At 43.0% G+C, this 21,208-nt stretch overlaps 1 protein-coding gene across 4 annotated transcripts in view; it reads left to right on the top strand.

Moving 5' to 3' along the window:
* The window catches only part of PARP9 (poly(ADP-ribose) polymerase family member 9), a 29,587-nt gene that overhangs the window by 149 nt on the left and 8,230 nt on the right, over positions 1 to 21,208 (top strand). Inside the window, exons 1-9 of one of the 4 annotated variants that reach the window (XM_008708162.2) lie at positions 1,838 to 2,154; positions 2,277 to 2,399; positions 3,179 to 3,289; positions 4,073 to 4,109; positions 5,957 to 6,804; positions 9,322 to 9,546; positions 10,711 to 10,929; positions 13,593 to 13,653; positions 17,717 to 18,097. In XM_008708162.2, the coding sequence (XP_008706384.2) occupies positions 3,266 to 3,289; positions 4,073 to 4,109; positions 5,957 to 6,804; positions 9,322 to 9,546; positions 10,711 to 10,929; positions 13,593 to 13,653; positions 17,717 to 18,097 (1,795 nt within the window). In that variant the 5' untranslated portion in view covers positions 1,838 to 2,154; positions 2,277 to 2,399; positions 3,179 to 3,265. Of the gene's footprint in view, positions 1 to 1,837; positions 2,400 to 3,178; positions 3,290 to 4,072; positions 4,110 to 5,956; positions 6,805 to 9,321; positions 9,547 to 10,710; positions 10,930 to 13,592; positions 13,654 to 17,716; positions 18,098 to 21,208 lie in introns of those variants that run through there. The other 3 variants (XM_008708161.2, XM_040621324.1, XM_008708163.2) reach the window with 3 other exon arrangements.

The raw sequence follows: 21,208 nt of genomic DNA, 5'->3' as shown, positions 1-21,208 counted from the left end.
GCGGCGGTGGGCGCAGTAGCCGCCGCTTCTCTCCTGCGGGCTCAGGTGGGGTGGGGGCGGGGGAGAAGCGGCTTCCCAGGGCCAGGTGTCCCCTGGGAGGGTGGGGACGGCTAGGAGGAGGTTTAAGTCAAATTAAGCTTCTCCTGTGTTTGTGATTCCTTTACATTTTTCTTCTCGTTACTATTATTTGCAGCGAAAATGTAATTCACATTCTGAATTCAGGTGAAACGTACTCACATGCCTTTTAAAAACTTGAATTCGTTCAGCTGCATTGTGATAGGTCACCAGTGACCTCCTTCCAACTCTATCCTTTAGAATGGCTCTTGGGACTTTCCTACTCTCATGCCTCGATTTGGCGAACGGAACTGACCTGGGTAATGCCCCCGTGTCCTAGGGAAGAAAGATGAGAGCGGAGGCCCTGCCCTCAGGGGCTGGTAAAGGAAGGTGGACTTGTGAATAAGGAAGCAAAATCTCTTAAGGCCTCCAAGAGTAAGTTTGCAGCAGAATCTTAAAAAGGGTGAGAGGTAGGGAGCGTCTGAGGTGCTAGAATCCCTGTGAAGCAGAGGGAGCCCTTGGCCTTGGAGGAGATGAGAGGGGACAGAGGAAGGGTCTAGATCAGTGCTGACCAATAGAAATAGAATGGGAGGGGTATATGTCATTTCAAGTGTTTTAGTAGCCATTTTTTAGAAGTATATGCCCATTGATCAGTTAACACCTGTGTGAAGTGACCTACGTACAAAGATTTTCTTTACAGCCTTTATTACAATAGCAGAAGATTGGAAACTCCTTAAATGTCTATAAATAGGGGAACCTGGAAGTTTAACAGCTTACAGTGCATCTATACAAAGGAATGCAAAGAGCAGTAAAAAGAATGAAGAAGTTCTTTATGTGCTAACATGGAAAGAGCTCTAGGACACATGACATGAGAAAGGCAAGATACAGAAGAGTATGTGAAAGATGCTACTGAAATTGCTCTGGAAGGAGACAGGAAAAGCTAATGACAGTGATTGCATCTGGGAAGGAAAGGTAGTGAGGGGGGTAGGAGGGAGCCTTTCAAGTTTTTCTTGAACATTATACCCATTCAAACAATAAGATGTAAAATTGAATACATTTCAATCCTTAAGAAGAATGTATTGCCTCAAGGCAAGAGGCTCTGAGGCCCTGAAATAAAATGGTGTCAGTGGGAAAGGAGGGTAGGGGCACATTTGAAAGTCATTTAGGGCCTGCCTGGGTGGCTCAGTCAGTTAAGCTTTCGACTCTTGATCTCAGCTCAGGGAGAGTTGAAAATTGAGCATCAGCAGAAGCATAGCCTAGAGATAGGTATGGGAGTCATATTTGCAGCTGGCAAGTTGGAGCTTTGACCTGGATGGGGCTCTGAGCTGAGCATGGCTGTTACTTAAGAGTCTCTCTCTCCCTCTCCCTATCCCCCCCCACCCCGCCCCATAGGTGCTCTCTCTCTCTCTCTCTATCAAAAAAAAAAAAAAAAAGCAGAAGAGACTGAATGGGCGATATGTTCCTTCTTTTTACTTTTGGGAGGTTAAATGAATGCCATTACTTAAGAGTCTCTCTGTCCCTCTTCCTGTGCCCCCCCATACTTGCTCGCTCTCTCTCAAAAAAAAAAAAAAAAGCAGCAGAAGAGACTGGGGCAATATGCTCCTTCTTTTTATTTTTGGGAGGTTAAATGAATGCCATTACTTAAGAGTCTCTCTCTCTCCCTCTTCCTGTGCCCCCCCCCATACTGCTCTCTCTCCCTCTCGCTCTCTCAAAAAAAAAAAAAAAAGCGGAAGAGACTGAATGGGGCAATGTACTCCTTCTTTTTATTTTTGGGACCGTCAAGTCCCTCCCTAGGTCTTCAAGGAACATCCCCAGGTCTGAAGGAAAAAACAAGTGCAACAGCGTCTAAAACAAAAGCCGACTGGACGCCCACAGCCAAGCAGACACGGAAGTTACCCTTCTTTTGTGAAAGCAGCAGTGCCCTCTGGAGGCAAAAATGTATCTTGTCCTCCCATTTAGGATTCTGCCAGACTTCCTGCTTTTCCTGTCCTGAAAGAGTAATTGTGCTCTGCTGCTGTAGATAGTGGAACAAAAGTTTTCCGCAACAACGGCATTAGAAATCATTTCAGAGGCCTCGAGGCCACTACGTGGGTGACAAGGGTGGGCAGCTATAAATTTAAGCATTTTCATCAGCATTCTCCTAAAAATTCAGTCTTTAATTCCTTCCTGGTAGACGGATAATCTTAAAATATGTTTTTGCAGAGTTTCTGATTTTTCTCCAGATATTCTCCACTCTAATTTGATCAAGGATATTTATCACAAAGTCAGTGACACCGGCCCTCCACTGGCACAAGGACAGCGTCCTCTTTCTTCAACATCCTCCAGGGGCTTCACTCACTCCTAAGGCCAGTTTTTCCTCTTTTTTTTTTTAAGATTTTATTTATTTATTTGAGAGAGAGAGACAGAGATAGCGGCAGAGATAGCGAGGGAGAGCACGAGCAGGGAGGAGAGGGAGAAGCAGACTCCGCTGAGCAGGGAGCTTGGTGCGGGGCTGGATCCCAGGACCCTGAGATCATGACCTGAGCCGAAGGCAGCTGTTAACTGACTGAGCGACCCAGGCGCCGCCCCCCTTTTTTAATGCTGCGCTCAGTACCTCTTGGTATCCTCCTCTTCTAGATATGTAAAAGCTTGCTCTGACCTTCAAGGCCTGGCTCTGCCCTCACCTCCTCCATAAAGCTTTCCCTGCTGTACTCCATATAGCTCTTCTCCTCTGAACCACCCTTATGGCTTGAACCGGAAGCTCTCTGTAAAGGATGGAAGGTAAACAGCAACAACAGCTGCAAAAACAGTGTGTGTATCTTCACCAATGCCACTGAAAACTACTAAAGATCAGAAATCATGTTTACAGCGCGCCTGGGTGGCTCAGTCGGTTAATAAGCGTCTGCCTTCAGATCAGGTCATGATCCTGGGGTCCTGGGATCAAGTCCCATATCGGGCTTCCCGCTCAGTGGGGAGCCTGCTTCTCCCTCTCCCTCTGCTGCTCCCCCTGCTTGCTCGCGCTCTCTCTCTCAAATAAAATCTTAAAAAAAGGAAATCATGATGTTTACTCTTCCCGTGGTGTATTCTTACCAAATTCCCTAAGACACTAGTCCGTGCTTATCGCATCCTTTCTATCCATTCCTAGAAGCAGGCAACCACATTTGGGAATAACAGTTTACATTGGGAAACGCAAAACAGAGTATAAACGTTTAAAGACCCCGGGACCTGGAGGATGGACTTTTCCGAGGTAAAAAACGTAAGTGTGTATAATGATGAACCTTGGTCCGCACACGAAGAGTTCTTCCTATAACAGCTAGAAACCTGGGGTTACTCGGCATTCTTCTTTGGTTTTAATAGCTCATGAAAGTTTTTACCTCACACCATGTGAGACATGGGAAATCAAGAATATGGTGATGTAAGCAACAGAGTCAGCACGAGGATGGGAGATTTTTAAAAAATGTCACCTCAGTATCATTTTGATTCTGTCTAGTTATTCAACAGTTCTGCCTTTGCAGGATGAGGGGAGGAGGCTGGAGGAGGAATGAAAACAAGGAAATGGAGAAAAGGCACCTCACTTGTTTAAACGGAAAATTCCACATTCAGGCTTGTGTCATGAAATAAGCCATTGAAAGTGGGTCCTTACTGGTAGATGGGGAGGTGTAGCCGATGAGTTCGTGTTCCCGTGTCTCCTGTTCTGTCTAGAGAAACCGCACAAGCCATTGGAGATTGGAGGCCTCTCTGGGAGTTTGGGATCATTTTGGTCTGTGACCTTTGAGCCTTTTCAAATGTTAATCTCCCACTCTTCATCTGATTCTGAATTAGAAGTGCATTGGCCTCCGGGGAAGTAGGGCAGGGGCGGTGTTTGCTGGGACACTTAGTATTTCAAGTCTGTGATTAAACAAACACGTGTTCCCCGTCCCCCTCAAACCTAGTGTTTTTTGCTGGGTTGTTGTTGCTTTGTTTTTATTAGGCTGTATTTGTTATCAGTACTCTGTAGTCATTCAGTTGCAATTTTTTTAACCGCTTTTATTTATCGCAGGGTTCCTCTGGAGCAGCAGCTTACAATGAGAAATCAGGTAGGATCACCTCACTCCTGTTTCAGAGGATCTCTGCTCAGATCTTTCCTCCGTGGAGAAAGGGAAATATAGAAGCGAAATGTCTCCCCCTCCCCCAGGCGCTCAGGTGTATGACTACAGGGCATTGTGATGTCACAAAGGAGACTGCTTCAGGGGCAGTGGGACACCCGCACACGTGTTCTCTCAGCACTCCCACTGATCCTTGCCTTTGCCCACACGATGTGAAAATCTTCTGACCACAGCCTACAGCTGATAGTGGCCAGAAGAGGTGACCCACTGCTCTCCCTTTGCATAGCAAGGGTTGTATGATCCAAATGGAACCTACCTAATCATAGGAGTGGCCAACTTGAGATTTTCAGCCAAAGCGCGGGCCAGCTGGATTTGTCTCTCCAGGTGCTGCTGCTTTTGGGTCATTAAGGCCACCAGAGATCTTTCTAGGTGGCTCAGATTAGAAATGGAAGTTGAGGTAAAACGTCATTAATTACCCCATTTTATCTATTTTAGGACTCCCAGTTTTTTCACATCTCTGAAATAGGGCTACTCCCTATCAGTCCATAGGGTGCCATGGTTTAATTGGCATCATTTTTCTTTTAGCAGTGACATGTAATCATGGTGCCCCAAGCTCCATGAAATACAGTGTCACAGGTTGGGTTCTCTAGGAAGCAGAACTGACCTGGAGTTAGGGGTACACAAGGTTTATTGTGAAAGGAAACGAGAAGAAACCAGATTGGGTGGGTGGAGCCGTCAGACTGTAATGAAAACCTGACAAAGCTCTGCCAGCCTGAGAGTGCTCATTTCAGGAGCCCCACATTGAACATAAATGGCCTTGCTCAGCCACTGATGGGTGCCACCCTGGAGAATAGCAAGCGTGACCTTGGCTGGAAAGCTGAAATGGACCCTGAGTGACTAACAACTGGATGCTGTTGCCTAGCCATATTGCCCCTTCATAAATGCATTGAAGGGGGGGGCGGTCTGAGCAGCACATCTTCTTGTCTGCCACATACAATAATAACCTTTAATTCCACCAGAATTGTGCAATGAAATTAGAGAATGATGAAGAATTATTTACTGTCACACCATCAGTGCTCCACACACTCTCTGGCCCATGCCCTCACAGGAGTATCCTTAACCAGTGACTGATGGCAGTTGGATAAATATGCCCCAATTTTTTTACCCCACCGGTGGTGTAGCTATGAGACCCATGGTCTGCACTGCCCCCTAGTGGAGTTAAGTTTCATTTGCTTTGTAACACACCTTTTATTCGTTTCCTTTCTTGTCCTGTCTTACTTTCCCACTCTGCCCTCCTCATCTTCTTCGCCCACCCCTGGTGTTTTCTAGGATCACCTCCCAAATAAACTTACACTCAAATCCTCATCTCAGGGTCTGCTTCTAAAAGAACCCCAAGCGGAGACACCGACAAAAGCAAACAAGTTATGAATAAAGCCTCCATGTATATTTGACTCAGAATTACGTCCTTGCCAGTACATGGGCCTTCAGTGTGGATGTTCCCAGAGTCACCATTTTTACATAGATTTCGAAAATTTGTGAGTCCCCATACACATAGTTTTCTCACCACCATCGCTGTAGCATAGTAGCTACCATTTAGCAAGTACTGTGTGCCAGGCACAAAACGAAGCACTTTACAGGTGACCCACCATGACAAACTCTTGTATATCCTTGGTCTAATTACATGTCTGCTTGAAAAGGAGGATAGGGAGGGGGACGAGAGGAAATTCATCTCACTTTTGCACATGGGGACCTCGGTCTTCTGGTGTAAAGTGGAATTACATTCTTTTCAAAGGAACCCTTGCTCATTTCTTTATTTTTTCTCTTCTCTTCTTTTCCAGAGACTGCCACTCCTGAAGAAGACCACAGTTGGCAAATTCCCATTAATCACAATGACTTCACAGTTTTAAAAAATAATGAGAGTCAGCTGTGTGAAGTCCTTCAGAATAAGTTTGGCTGTATCTGTACCCTGGTGTCTCCATCCCTGGGAGGTAACAATGAGTCTCTGCGAGTCTTCAGAGAAATGCTTACTCCCGGGCTGGAGTTATCTGTTTGGAAGGACGACCTCACCAGACATGCTGTTGATGCTGTGGTGAATGCAGCCAATGAAAGGCTTATTCATGGGGGAGGCCTGGCCCAGGCCCTGGTGAAGGCTGGCGGCTCTGAAATCCAAGAGGAGAGCAGAAGAGTAGTTTCCAGACTTGGTAAAATACCAACTGGTAAAATAGCTATCACAAAAGCAGGGAGACTTCCCTGCAAATTAATTATCCATGCTGTTGGGCCTCAGTGGACAGCAAAAGATTGTCAGACATGCACCTGTAAGCTGCAAGAGGCCATTATAAGTATTCTGGATTATGTTACTTTTATCAATCCAGACATTGAGACAGTAGCAATTCCAGCCCTGAGCTCTGGGGTTTTCCAGTTCCCTCTGGACCTGTGTACACAGATCATTGTGGAAACTATCTGCTTTTATTACCGGGGGAAGCAACTGGCCACTAATTTGAAAGAAATTCACCTGGTAAGCAATGAGCACCCTACTGTTGTTGCCTTTAAAAATGCTTCAGAAGTAATCCTAAGGATGAACAAGATGGGATCCTGGATGAGTCAAGAAGCCACCCCTCCTTTCAAGGCAATTATTGTGAACAATATGACTCTCCAGATTGTCCAGGGCTACATTCAACTGCAGGAGGTAAGTTTTTGTTTCTATTCTCTTGTACTGCCAGAAGAGATCCCTGAACTGTGTATTACCTATCAAGTATTTTTTTTAAGTAAATACTATTTCAGATGCTATTTAGAAAGCATCTTGTTAAGGCTAAGAGTATAGACTTCAGAAACAGACCATCTGGATTTGAATGCTAGCTTTGCCATTTGCTAACTGGGTGATCTGAATTGAGTTATTTTATCTTTTAGACCTTGGTCACCTCATCTGTAAAATGAGAATAATAATAGCACTTATATCAAAGAGCTGGAATCAATACACATAAAATGCTTAGACTAGAGCTTGGCACGTGATAACTATTTATGATTATTATTGCCATTATTTCTTAGGCACCACAAGGAAATAGAACAAGCTTTGATTCCAAGGAACTTCAAATCGATTATACACTTTTTTTATGTAAGAAAAAATTCTCGATTTGAAAAATCCCATTGGGGAAACAAACCATCTGAACATTTCTGAAGCAACTTATCAAGAGTAAACAAGAGAAGTCTTAATACAAAACGAATTCATAATATTTAAGAGTATGTAAATTTGTGACAAGAGTGTAGGGCAGAAGATAGGAGTTTTGAATCTGATCTCAAGTTATGATGGGTATGAACTGGGTGGTTAGAATGACTTGATCAGAGAGACACAGAAGCGGTGAGAGCCTAAAGATCAAGGACTGGACCAGTCAGGAGATCTAAGTGCAGCTGTAAGCTGTATACTTAGTATACTGCTGTCTGTCAGGGGTTGGAGAGAATACAAAGGGTCACTTAGCATTTAGCCAGCGCTTGTGGGGCACCAAGGCCACGGCCCTGGCAAGGAGGGAAGGGAATGGGGGTAACAATGAACTTGGGTATTTCTGGGTTGGTGCAGCTCCCCTGCTAGAGCCCAGTCTGGGCATGCATCTGGGTGTTCAGCAAGTTATTGATTCCAAAGTGAAGGGGGCAGTAGGGAAGAGAAAGAATATAGGGCTATATTATTTTTATTCCTGGATCACGGATGTCACACTTAAGTTTCCTATGGCCACAATCAAATAGACTTAATCATAAGTGAAAAGATATCACTTCTTTTTTTTTTAAGATTTTATTTATTTATTTGAGAGAGTGAGCGAGAGTGAGAACATGAGTAGGGGCAGAGGAAGAGGGAGAAGCAGACTCCCCACTGAGCAGGGAGCCCCATGTGGGGCTCGATCCCAGGACCCTGGGATCATGACCTGAGCCAAAGGCAGACGCTTAACCAACTGAGCCACCCAGGCACCCAAAAACCACTTATTTTCTACCAGACAATTCAAAAAGAAGACTAGGGGACCCCACACAATGAAACATTTATTCAACAAGTCGTTAATATGCCACTTTAAAATTAAAGTGGAAACATCCTAGTTGAATAATTTACCCTTTAACTAGACTTTTATTTTATTTCTTTATTGCCAGCAACATTAAGAACCTTAAAATTTTTCAAGGAAGCCAGTGCTCCCAAATTGGAAATTCTGGTTGCACTTGCAAAGTGAAACATTCATTAACATCCGTTAGAAGTACCTGTGTTGCCCACAAAAAGAACCAAAGCCATCAGGATGATTTAGGGGTGTTTGAAGCACCGGGCGGGAGTGGAAGGATACTGTCCCCTGCAGCCCGGGTCTGAGGGCTGACTAGGAGGTGATATTACTGAAAACACAGCCCATGTGTGTGCAGTCCATTTCCAAAGGGACAGATGAAGAACTGGTAAAAGTGGTTGCCTGCAGGACAAGTGGATGCGTGGGGCATCCAATGAGCCCAGCAAGAGGGAGGCCTATTTCCACTGAAGACTTATTTGTCTCATTTGTATTTTCTTTTTTTTTTTTTTTTTTAAAGATTTTATTTATTTATTCGACAGAGATAGAGACAGTCAGCGAGAGAGGGAACACAAGCAGGGGGAGTGGAAGAGGAAGAAGCAGGCTCATAGCAGAGGAGCCTGATGTGGGGCTCGATCCCAGAACGCCGGGATCACGCCCTGAGCCGAAGGCAGACGCTTAACCGCTGTGCCACCCAGGCGCCCCTCATTTGTATTTTCTTAAACCATGTACTGCTTTCTTTAAAAAGAAAAGCATTAGGAGGTAGAAATTTCCCAAGAAATTTTATTTCTACTCTCTTTAAAACAAAACAGAAAATTCACACAGAAATAGCAGAAAGTGATGGCAGTGCGGTAGGGGATGAATGCTCCGAATCTCGGAATACAGGAAGGTATGAGGCAGCAAGGGGCAGGCAGACGTTTGCAGCCAGCATTGTATCCTCCACTCATTTTACCTAATTTCTGAATAGGACAAATGACTCACAGCAATCAAATGGAATTATGAGTTTCTGTCCACCGTTAAATGGTATCTTGTGCAAGACAAACACACAAACAAGAGAGGTCTTGTGAATTTAGGATCTTCAAAAGTATTTTCAAAGCTCCTCAGCAAACTAACGATTTAAGAAAAAGTAATTTAACAATGAATCCTGTCCATCTTTTATTTTTTTTTTTCCTTTTCAGACGGATGTAATTGTTAATTCTGTAAATCCATTCTATGGTCTTGGATTTGGACCTGTGTCGATATCAATTCTACAACAAGCAGGAAATGAAATAGAATTGGAATTTAATGAAAAAGTTACTGAGATACAAGAGTCTCAGTTGGTACTGGTCACAAAAGGATTTAAATTGTCCTGTCAATACGTATACCATGTGTTGTGGCATTCAGGATGTCGCAAACTGACCAAGGTAAGTTCAAAATAAGTTTATCTTTATGTAGTTCCATAGTCTACATAGTCTTCGTTGAATTTCCATCATGTCATTACGTTTATGAAATGTTGGTAAGTGGGATAGCCCTCATTCTCTACCACTCTCAAATACAGAAAAATTGTTGTTGTCACACAAGTTATCTGAAGAAATTTAATTTTAAATATTACCTAACCTATGTCTAAATTTTAAGCTGGCATACTGCAAACAGACCTGGAAAGAGTGGGCTCCCTCAGTCTGCACACTCTTTCACCTCACCCCTCTGTGACCCTGTTGGCCTTCCCCCAAGTGGGCCTGGAATTCGGCCTCCTGTATTTCCCTCCACCAGTTAAATGCCAGGAGGACCTGGGATTTCCTTTCCAGTATTATTCCAGGTAAATCTATTACCTCTGGTGTCTTCCCACCAATGCCTGTGGTAGAGATTGGCAGATTGCCTTTCTGGGCAACTCTTCACCTAAGACCCATAAAACATGCACATTGAAGAGTGGGAGGACCCACTTAAATGTGGAGAGAGGGAAAGAGTCCCCTTCTCTGTCTTTGTGTATCTTCATTTTGCCACCATTTCTGGTCCTTCTTTGACTAAGAGCCCTCTAATCCCAAACTGGTCCTCTAGTCACTCTCTACCCTCCAGTTTTCCAAGACCCTTCCACAGATAACCTTCCTGTACTTCAATTTGAATGTTGAAATGTTGATGGAAAGTTTAAATCTGCCAAATATATTAGTACTTCTCGAGAAGAAATTACATAGTACATTAGGACATATCTTAAAGATGTTGGGTAAAGCTGCTTATGTATTTTTCCCTCTGTCTCCTTCATTAAACTTATAAGAGCTCTTTGTTTCAACCTGGAAGTGGCAGGTAAATGGGGATAAACTGATGGTTGGCTCTCTGACCTGGGGAGATGGACAAGGCCGTATAAACTGGGAGAAATCATGGCATCCAAACAGACCCCTCAGTGACTTCTGTTTCTCATCATCTAACCTTATGGCTGTAATGGGTTCCCCATGGAGTGCAGCCTTTCCTGCTCTCTAAGGAGGCATGGCCATGACCCAAGGGAGAGTAGGGGTTGGCATTGTAAGATGTGAGCAGGATCAAGGGGTGAGTGAAGTTTTATTTTGACTCGAAGGCTGATCTTTTTTTTCCCACAGATACTGAGACTTGCAGTGAAGAAATGTTTGGAGAAATGCCTTGAACTAAATAAAACTTCTATTTCCTTTCCTGCCCTTGGGACTGGAAACATTGGTATACAGAACAGTACAGCAGCCGAGATTATGTTTGATGAAGTTTTAACTTTTGCCAAATGCCATTTGAAAAAACAATTAACTGTAAAGTTTGTGATCTTTCCAGAAGAACTGGAGACATATATGGTAAGTTAAGATTTTAGAAATGTCCTATAGTTCGTTCGTTCATTCATTCAAGCAGGCATTCAATAACGTCTGTGTAATATCTCCAACGTAAGACATGAGCTAAGCACTGTATAGCACAGTGATGTTCTAACTTGGTGAATTTAATTTTTTTTTAATTGCCCACCTCTGACCTAGTGAAGAATGTCATTAAAGCAGCCATGTTACCCTGCTGCCTAATTTCCCACTTTTCCTTTGTCAGCCTTTATTCTCCCCCTGTTCCTCAGAGGTAGGCAACCTTCTAGTTTCAGTGTGGGGGTCCTCTGCTCCTCTCTCTTCTCTCCTGCTCTGAGAACACAAGTACTCTTACAATTTCTGCAGTCCTGTCTTCAGAGCCACGTCAGCCCCATACACCTAACCCTCTCTCATTTCCACTTGGTTATCCCATTGTCATCTTAAATCCAACATATTTAAAACAAATTCTTTGTCTTCTCCTCTCCAAACGATCAACTTCTATGGGCAAGTTAATATACTTTTCTGTGCTTCAGTTTCCTCATCTTTAAAGTGGGATAATAGGGGCGACTGGCTGGCTCAGTCAGTAGAGCATGGGACTCTTGATCTTAGGGTTGTGAGTTTGAGCCCCGCTTTGGGTGTAGTGCTTATTTGAAAAAAAATAATAAAAGTAAAATAAAGTGAGGATTAATAACTACCATCCTGTGGAGCTGTTGTGAGCATTAACTGAGTTAATCCACGTAAAACACTTAGAATGGTACCTGGCACACAAGGAAGCCCTCCATGGAGGCTGGCTGTTGTATCAGCTGTAATGGACTGTAATTCAGAGTGCCGACCTGAAGATGAAACCAAGTGACCTGTTTATCTTTTCTCCCTATTAGATTATTAATTCTTTCACAGCTCAGGTGTCTGGCTACTTTTGCCATGTCCCCCGTATTGTCCCCAAATTCAGTCTATTGTTTAACTTCTCTGTGGGTGACCCCAGAGGGAAGTCAGTTGTTGTGTGTTACAAAAGGGAGGGATGAGGGGCGCCTGGGTGGCTCAATTGTTAAGCGTCTGCCTTCGGCTCAGGGCGTGATCCTGGAGTCCTGGGATCGAGCCCCACATCAGGCTCCTCCGCTGGGAGCCTGCTTCTTCCTCTCCCACTCCCCCTGCTTGTGTTCCTCTCTCGTTGGCTGTCTCTCTCTCTGTCAAATAAATAAATAAAATCTTTTAAAAAAAAAAAAAGGGGGAGGGACGAGTGTGTTAAGGAGTGTGTCCGCGTGTCTGAGGGCAGAGATCTGTGTGTCCAGCCTTTTTAGTTTTCACTTCATCTCAGCTGTTTGTTTTAGAGCAGGCAGGTTAAGCTGAGTTTCTAACATGTGCAAAGTCCCTGATATACCCAGCATAATTAGCATATAGTGCTGTGCTGTTCTGCCTTTAAAGTACCATCTCTGGGCTTTATTCTTGCTTAGCTGGCACTTCGAGAAGGGGTTGTCATGATGTTAAGGAAGAATAAAAAAAGGAAGTGAAATAAGATACAGCAACTTAAAACGGATTTTCAAGACAGGTTTCTGATTCTGGCAATGGCAACATCCAAGTGCTAGTACAACCTCCCAGGCGGGGTCTGGGTTTGGGGTATAAAGGGCCTTGCTCGGTGCCTGGCAGAGAGAGTGGCTCTGAACACTCGTCCTCTGACTGCTCACTCTTCCGCCTCGCAGCCTGTCTCCGGGGGGCAGTTGCCATTTCATCTCTCTCGATAAAAAAGTGAACTTATACTTGTTCTAGCTTGCTCTTTCCTGGAACAAGTGTGAAAGTTCTATTCCTTTGGCTGCTAGACGAGTTGCAGGGAGGTCTGTAGCGTTTGCTGATACTCACTGCTCACATCTCTGAAGGCGGAGTCGGGAAGAGGTGCCCGCAGTGAGCCCTCATTAGCCAGTGTCAGCCAGCTCCAGGACCCAGTGTGTGTCATCGCAGCTGGCCTGCGAGCCAGTTACCCAGTGAGGTAGCTCCCCTTCCAGACACAGTGAATCAGCCTGTCTTGCGAATGAAGTTCCCCCAAAGCAGAGCTCCGGCGATGGGCCCAGAGAGATGCCCCGAGCTCATCCCCGAATGGCTCAGGAAGTACCATTCCTACAAGGGGAATGAACTGCATCTAGAAAGGCAGGTCCATTCTCGTCAGCACACAGACAAAAATGTACGTGGCTGTTCAAAAAAGTAGAAAGATCAACCACAATCTGAGGGCTCCCCCAGGCGTTAATGATAAAAACAGCTGCCATGTACTGTGTCAACCAGGCACTGTGCTAAGGAGAAACCGTAGAACAATGTTTTTCAAATGGTTCGGTGCCTAATATGTGATAACCAGAGCATTAATATTTGTGGAATGAATAAATGATTACATTTTGCCTTGGGATATGAATATACATTCTTTTATTTTAATACCAGATTTTGGTTTTCTTACAGGTTTTTCTAAACTTGTTTCCCCTAGGGATGCTAATAGATCATGGTACTACACAATTTGGTGCTGTGATTGCTGTTTCCTAGGACTTTCCAAAAGGCTGCTGTAGATTTGTGGCCGTGGGGAAGGGGGTTGACAGAGTCGGTGAGGCCAAATGGTATATTCAGGTAGGAAGAGGATTTTGATGACAATGGCTAAAAGCCCCACTTACAACTCTGCTCTGTTTTGCTTCTTACAGGCTTTCAGCACTGAAATGGCAAAGAGTAAATCCAAGCTACATGGTTTCAATAATTACAGTGGTGAGTAAGAAATTCACGGGCCTATAAGTGGAGTCTACCCACCAGAGAGGCTCGTCCTGGTGTTCATCATCTGAACTAAGGGGCAAGAAGAAGAAATAAGCCAAATGTATTTTCTCCTGTTCGGATACTAACCAAGCAGATACTATCTGAACATGATTGCATTTTTTTGCCCAGTCTAGTTTCATGAGATGATTCGAGAGAGGCTAAGTGGGTAATACACGGTGTGGGTAGTTCCTTCATAGATAGCTCTCTATAATTTTTCTCTAAGAAAAAGATCTGCCCTTTAGAAGCTGCTGCTCTGAATGGGGTCACATCTAAATGGGGTTACTCATGAGCCATTATAGAAAACACATCTCAGTGAGACCAGATAATAATAAATGGATTAAGCTGACGCTACCCAAACCTGAGTCATCACTAGGATCAAAACAGAAACCTTAAACACACAGACAAAAATATGTATAGGCCCCAACTGCACAGATTCTGACTCAGCTCAAGAGCTCTGGATCTGGGCCAAGCACGTATATTTTTCAATAGCTCCTAGTCAGTTTTGCTGCTGAACTAGGTTTGGGGATCACTGGGCTTAACTAACCCTGGTTGATGTTGGAGGACGATTAACCGTGTCGTATAAGTCCTTCCCATTAGTGGAGTTTGAGTTGATGGAGTTGGAATTGCCTCACGATAACTGGGATCTGTACTTCTGAAATAGTCCTTTGATCTACAGTGTTCTATAAATGTTAAAAACACTACATTCAACCAGCAATAGAAACTGTTCAGATATTTCCCATTAGGGTCACAATGATTTGCTTATACCCTTTAACAGAAGAGTTCATTTATGGATGTGCAGTGGTTCAGCAGTGCTGGAAACAAAGGAGGGGACACTTGAAGAGCTGTGGTCTGTGACTGCGCCTCTTATGAACCTGTTTATCTGTAAAATGATGATAATGACGGGCTTTTGTGAGGATAATTGCAGATTATGTACGTAAAAATGTTTCGTAAATTGCAAAGCATTAAACGAAGGCCAAAGAATAATGAATGAGAGGGTGGACAAACTGCCCCGGGAACCCAGAGGAGGGGAGATTGCTTCTGACCTGAACTGACTTCCTGGATGAGTGGTTCTAAGTTGGGCTTTCAGGATGGCAGACTTTCAATGGCTAGAGCTGGTGAGGTGGGAAACCCAAGGTGAAGAAAATGCATAGGAGCAAACAGATACAGCGCATATGTGGGGAACCACACTGAATCTAGGGAAGGTAGATAGGAGTTTTGGGTGAGGATAATATGGAAAAGGGACACACAATGTCTCTATGTTATTAGTCTGAATGATAGGGCCAGGCGTTACCATTTACTTCATTTTTAAGGACATCTGTTAAGAAATTATAATTACAGCACAGGACAGTAATTGACATTAATAATGGTTAATGGTGATGATCTCAGTTTATCAAGGAAAAGTTAAACTATTTAGGAAGGCAGGGAAATGTGTTTTCATTAGAAATATTTAACTAATAAATATTTAATGAACTAAGAAATTTAACTAATAAATACTTATGTATTTCGTGCTAAAAGTATATTTTTTAGTGATCTGAACAATTAGTTACCCAGAAGAACAATTTCTTTTTCCTGGTAATGATGGATTAATGAAGTATCATTATGTTTTGCTTCTATTTTCTCCTAAAAATTAGTGTGAACTCCCAGGCAGAACAAGGATTAAAAAACAAATAAAACCCCTATGCTTCCAGTTTAAGAACCCTTGTCACTTCTAGTGTCCAAAACATTGGCTTTTTTTTTTTTTTTTTCAACTCAGAACCTCTCTTACTTCTGAGTCTTTCTTGGTACTGTTTCATAGTTCCTGGTACCACCCAACTAACCTTAGGGGGAGAGATGCTAATTACCACTACTAACCTCAGATCACTTACGCGGAGGCAGAATTATATGAGTACTAGAGTCAGACTGTCCACACCTCCTGGTCCTATAACCATGGGCAAGTTATTTGATAAATCTGAATAAGTTTCCTCATTTGTAAGATGGGGGTGTTGATAGTACTTATAAGGTTGTGAGGAATGAACAGAATAATTTATGTGAAGCACTTAGAACAATGCCATAGTAAGTGCTCAGTTTACTTCCCCCCTTCAAAATATGTTTCTGAGATTCATCCAAATAGCTAAAGTTCACTCCTTTTCATTGCTGTAATAATATTCCATTGCTCAAGGACGTTTGGGTCATTTCCAGGTTTTTGCTGTTACAAAGGAGAAGGTGAATTTTCTTGTACATATCTCCTGATACACACATGCAAAAATTTCTTTACAAAATATAATTATGGGAGTAGTTGTTCAGGTTTTACATCCATCATAACTATATACAGGAGTTCCAGTTGCTCTATATCCTTCCCAACACTTAATATTGTCAGACTTATTTTTTGCCAATCTGGTGGATAATTTTTCATATCCCTGATTACCGGTGAAGATGAGCATCTTTTCACACATATGTCGGCCGTTCGTGTTTCCTTTGCTGTGAAATCTTTTGCCCAGCTGAGTACTAGGTTCTTCCTTTTTCTTGATAATTTGAGAGAACTCTTCATATATTCTAGATACTGCCTCACCCATGAATTTCCTCTCTGCTAGTCCATTGCCCCCCAACTTTTTTTTTTTTTTTTGCAGTTTGGGTTGAGAGTTACCCTAATGCATCAGAAACTCTGCTTCTTTATATATGTCTTTGCTCCTTATGGAGGGGGGTTGTAGAGAGGAGTACACGTGGGTGGGCTGGAATCAAGTTCCATGAACTTTTCTGCTGGGGTATACGTGTCAAGCAGAAGCTGCTAAGCTCCAAACGCTGCAGATGGAAATCCTGTTACGTACAGATAAGGTATCAAAAGGAATCCCTGGTGTAGAGTTAGGAGTATTTCTTCCTTTCATTAAACTTGGATAATTTTCTTATTTTTCAAAAATAAGCGTGTTATTTTTTATAATCAGAAATACATATTTTTCGGGGCGCCTGGGTGGCACAGCGGTTAGGCGTCTGCCTTCGGCTCAGGGCATGATCCTGGCGTTATGGGATCGAGCCCCACATCAGGCTCTTCCGCTGTGAGCCTGCTCCTCCTCTCCCACTCCCCCTGCTGTGTTCCCTCTCTCGCTGGCTGTCTCTATCTCTGTCGAATAAATAAATAAAATCTTAAAAAAAAATACATATTTTTCAAAAGGAATTTTCTCTCTTTAAAGTCTATGGCTTTCAGAGATGTTTGATTTCAAACTCGGTAGTAGCAAAAGGTTAAGGAAGATCTCAGTCAGCGGGACATCAAGGCATACCTCGTTTTATCGTACTTTGTTTTATCATGCTTCACAGATACTGCTTTTTTTTTTTTTTACAAATTGAAGGTTTATGACTACCCTGCGTCAAGCAAGTCAATTGGTGCCGTTTTTCCAACAGCATTTGCTCACTTCATGTCTCTGTATACGTTTTGGTGATTCTCACAATATTTCAAACTTTTTCATTATTAGTGTATTTGTTATGGTGATCTGTGATCAGTGATTATGACTCGTGGAAAGCTCAGATTATAGCATTTTTTAGCAACAAATATTTTTAAATTAAGGTATGTACATTTTTTTGTAGGCAATGTTATTGCACACTTAATAGGCTGCAGTATAATGTAGACGTAACTTTTATATGCACTTGGAAACCAAAAAATTCATTTGACTTGCTTTATTGCAATATTCACTTTATTGTGGTGAGGTGGAACCCAACCTGCTTCTCTGAGGTATAATAGTTGGTTAACACCCAGGGTCATATCACAAGGTGAACTCATCTGTGCACTGACAAATGTAAGATAGCAGGGGCAAGGCCATGATAAGACCAACCCCTTACAGGCTAAACTCTTGTTCGCAAGGAGACTGTAAACCGTACAGTTAGATTTCCTTCTTATCTAGCATAGCAATCAGAGATAGGCACTTAATTGAAGTTGCTGTTGCTGGCAACGGTCCTAATATCCTTGGGGCAAATACTGGCCTTGGTGTTTTGTTCTGCTCTGGTTTAAAACCCACCTGCTTTCTGTGGATGTTTATGACAGTCTTTTCAGTCCCCCAGTTGACCAGAGAGGAAAAAAGAGAAAACGGGCTCAAAGCTAAATCTCCTGCCATCAGTCTGATGGGATCTGACCTGGAAAAGATGAAGGAGGCCCAAGTGTGGATCCAAAGAATACTGACCCCCCAGGACCACCATATCATTGAGAATAATCATATCCTCTACCTTGGGAGAAAGGAACATGACATTTTGACTCAGTTTCAGAATACCTTAAGAGTCTCTATCTCAGAGGTTATCACTCCAGAAAAGGCAACGTTAGAGATTAAAGGAGCCCAAGCCGGCGTCATTGAGGTCATTATGAACATTGAACATATGCTGTGTGAAGTTCAAAAGGAAATGACAAGAAAAAAGGAGTTAGTCCTCTGGAGCATGTCAGGTGAGTAACTTTAAGTTGGAAAGTCAGCTCTTGCAACTGTTCCTTATGGGTGTGAGTGCGTCTGTGTGTATGTGGGTCAGAGATAGTATGGAAGAGAGAGAGAGCAAACCATGCTGGTTCTGTGTTAAGCTATGACCTTTTATAACCGTTTTTGGGCTGTCTTTCTACGAGCAAGTTTAATTAGTAAATAAACACACACACACACACACACACACACGTGACTGGATTTACTTATGATGACGTGGATTATAAGAGGCAATTAAATGGAAAGCCTCCAGCAACACAAGCCCAGGTTCTGGGGGGGAAAGTACATCCCTAATTCTACAAATGGAGCATTCAAATATAGACACATTCTACTTAATTAATTCATTTCTTTGAGTTTTATTGCATTTACGTATTTGTTGCTGGCAGCATTAGGAATCTTAAAATTACTCTGAGCTCTCTCACCTAAGTAAATTATTCATTCATACTGTGAAGTACACTCAAGTATCTCCCATTCGGTGGGGCAAAAATCCTCACAATGACTGGGAATTTGGGTCTGGAGAGGTCCTTTCAACATGGCCCTAGAGCTAACTAGGAAAATTTCACTGTTGTAAATGCCACCTTGGGAAACAGAAGCTTATTTCATTTCTTTACTCAACTAATGTATATTGTATCCATGATATGTGCCAAGCAAGTGATGGGTGCTGGGGATACAGTGATAAGATGGACATTGTTTCCATTCAAAATCGAATTGAGGATACTGAGAAGCAAACAGGTTAGTTATGAAAGAGGAGGGTGAAAATACTCTGTGGGAGCACCTCAGAAGGGCACTATGATGTTGCGATTTAGAATATATATTTGGTCATTCAGACGATCAAAACACATTTGTGATACATATTTGGTCTTAATCCACATTCCTGGCTTACAGCTCTCAAAGCCCTTGGATTTCCTAAGTGTTGAGAGTGATAAAGGTGTCTTTTGTTACATTAGGGGGTGACTTTGAAAGCATTTAAGGATGGGGACTGGTCACTAGGAAACCTGACCTGTGTTTGGAGGATTGAAACTTCTGGTATCCCCCAGCCCAACCTCTGGGGAGGGGGCTGGAGGTTGAATCAGTTGCCAATGGTCAATGATTTAACCAGCTGTGACTAGGTAATGGACCTCCAGAAGGACAGGTTCAGAGAGCTTCCAGGTTGGTGAGCACGTGGAGAGCTAGGGAGTGTGGCTTGCTGGGAGAGAGCATGGAGCTCCACACCCTTTCCCCATTCCTTCCTTGCCTTATGCATCTTTTCAGTCTGGCTGTTCCTGAGTAATACACCTGTATAACAAACCAGTAATCTAGTAAGTAAAATGGTCCTCTGAGTTCTGTGAGCTGCTCTAGCAAATTAATTGAACCCGAGGAGGAGATCATGGGAACTTCTGATTTACAGTCAGCCAGTTAAAAGTACAGGTAACAACCTGAACTTGCAACTAGTGTCTGAAATCCAAGGAGAAGGTCATTGGAACCTTCAGTTTGTAGCTAGTCAGCCAGAAGCACAGGTAAAAACCTGGCTTTCAACTGGTGTATGAAGTGTGTGTATGTGTGCGTGTGTGTGTGTGTGTGTGTGTGTGTGTGTGTTGGGGAGCAGTCTTGTAGGACTAAACTCTTAGCCTGTGGACTCTGATGCTGTCTCTGGGTAGATAGTAGCAGAATTGCTTGGTTGTATATATGGGAAACCCTCCTACACACACAGACATTGGAATTGGGTCTCAGAATACCAATTTAGACACCTAACCCAGACTTGGGAGGTCAAGGGGAGCTTTCTCAGAGGAGGTGTCATAAATGGAGAATAAAGAATAGGTAGAAATTAGTAAGGTGAAGAAACTTTCAAGCAATCAGACCGTGGCAGGGACTAGATTATGAAAGACTTTATAAATCACATGAGAGTTCAGAGTTTTTCTTGAAACAAGGGAGAGACTTGAAGGATTTTAGCAAAGATAGGTCAGTTTCATTGTAATGTTGATGAGTTTGGTACAAAAATTCAGATGCAAATTTTCAAAGGACACCTCATTTTCACCTCGTGTTTGTAAAAATAATCCAGGCAGACATGGTCAAAGTGAGTGAGAGTTTACAGTAAGTGTTGTATCCACATTCCCTAGAAAACCCAGTGTCAAAAAACATGGACAAAAATAATACACAAGAGTGGCGCCTGGGTGGGTCAGTTGGTTAAGCGTCTGCCTTTGGTTCAGGTCATGATCCCAGGGTCTTGGGATCCAGTCCCACATCAGACACCCTGTTCAGCAGGGAGCCTGCTTCTCCTTCTGCCCCTTCCTCCTCCCCCCCCCCCCGCTCATGTTCTCTCTTTATCTCTCTCTCTCTCACATTCTCTCTCTCAAATAAGTAAATAAAAAATCTTTAAAAACTCTGAGCATAAAGAAATAACATTCAAAATTAATACACAAGAATGAGACCGAAGATTATGATTTCTACTTAGCTTTTGAAAGGTGATGACTGTGGATATTTAAACTAACACCAGTACACTTCCCAAGAGAACAAGAGACAAAGAAACACTGGTCTATAAAGCCTGTGGCATTACTTTAACTGCATTCATCAGGTTGACCCATTCTCCCAGCTATTGGCAATTAGTCCCCTGTAAGTCCCCTGTTCTGCTGCAAGGTGGCACTTTTGATAGTGGGTGACTAAGCATACTATTCCACAGCAGTCTTTCAGAGGCCCCTACACGCTTACCCTCTCTCAATCAGATTAAGACCTTAGTTAACACAGTGGACAAATTTTCAATGAATTATTACTACAAGGAATATCAACTATCCACCAGAGTGATAAAATTTAAATAAGGGAAGCTAGGTATTTCCTCTTTGGTGGTGCCATTGTCATCCTCCCTGGGGAGAACTTCTGACAGCAGGAGTTCCTGGATGTTTGAGTCTCCGGTGCCCAGCCCAGCGCCAGGCAGGTAATAGGAGCTCAGTAAATGTTTGCTGAACTCTAGTGAACTGAACTCTATTACTGTACTTTATAAATGTCAGCTGTTGCTCTCGAGATTTAAGTTCTAGTCTCTTCCTTTGAAATTTCCTGGCTTTGGAGTTTCTCTGCTATGGAATTTTGTCCCGCCTGCTTTCCAGATTTACAAC

Source organism: Ursus maritimus, unplaced genomic scaffold (assembly GCF_017311325.1).
Source record: "Ursus maritimus isolate PB19 unplaced genomic scaffold, ASM1731132v1 scaffold_4, whole genome shotgun sequence".
NCBI lineage: Eukaryota > Metazoa > Chordata > Mammalia > Carnivora > Ursidae > Ursus > Ursus maritimus.
This window is presented reverse-complemented; position numbering and strand designations above follow the sequence as displayed.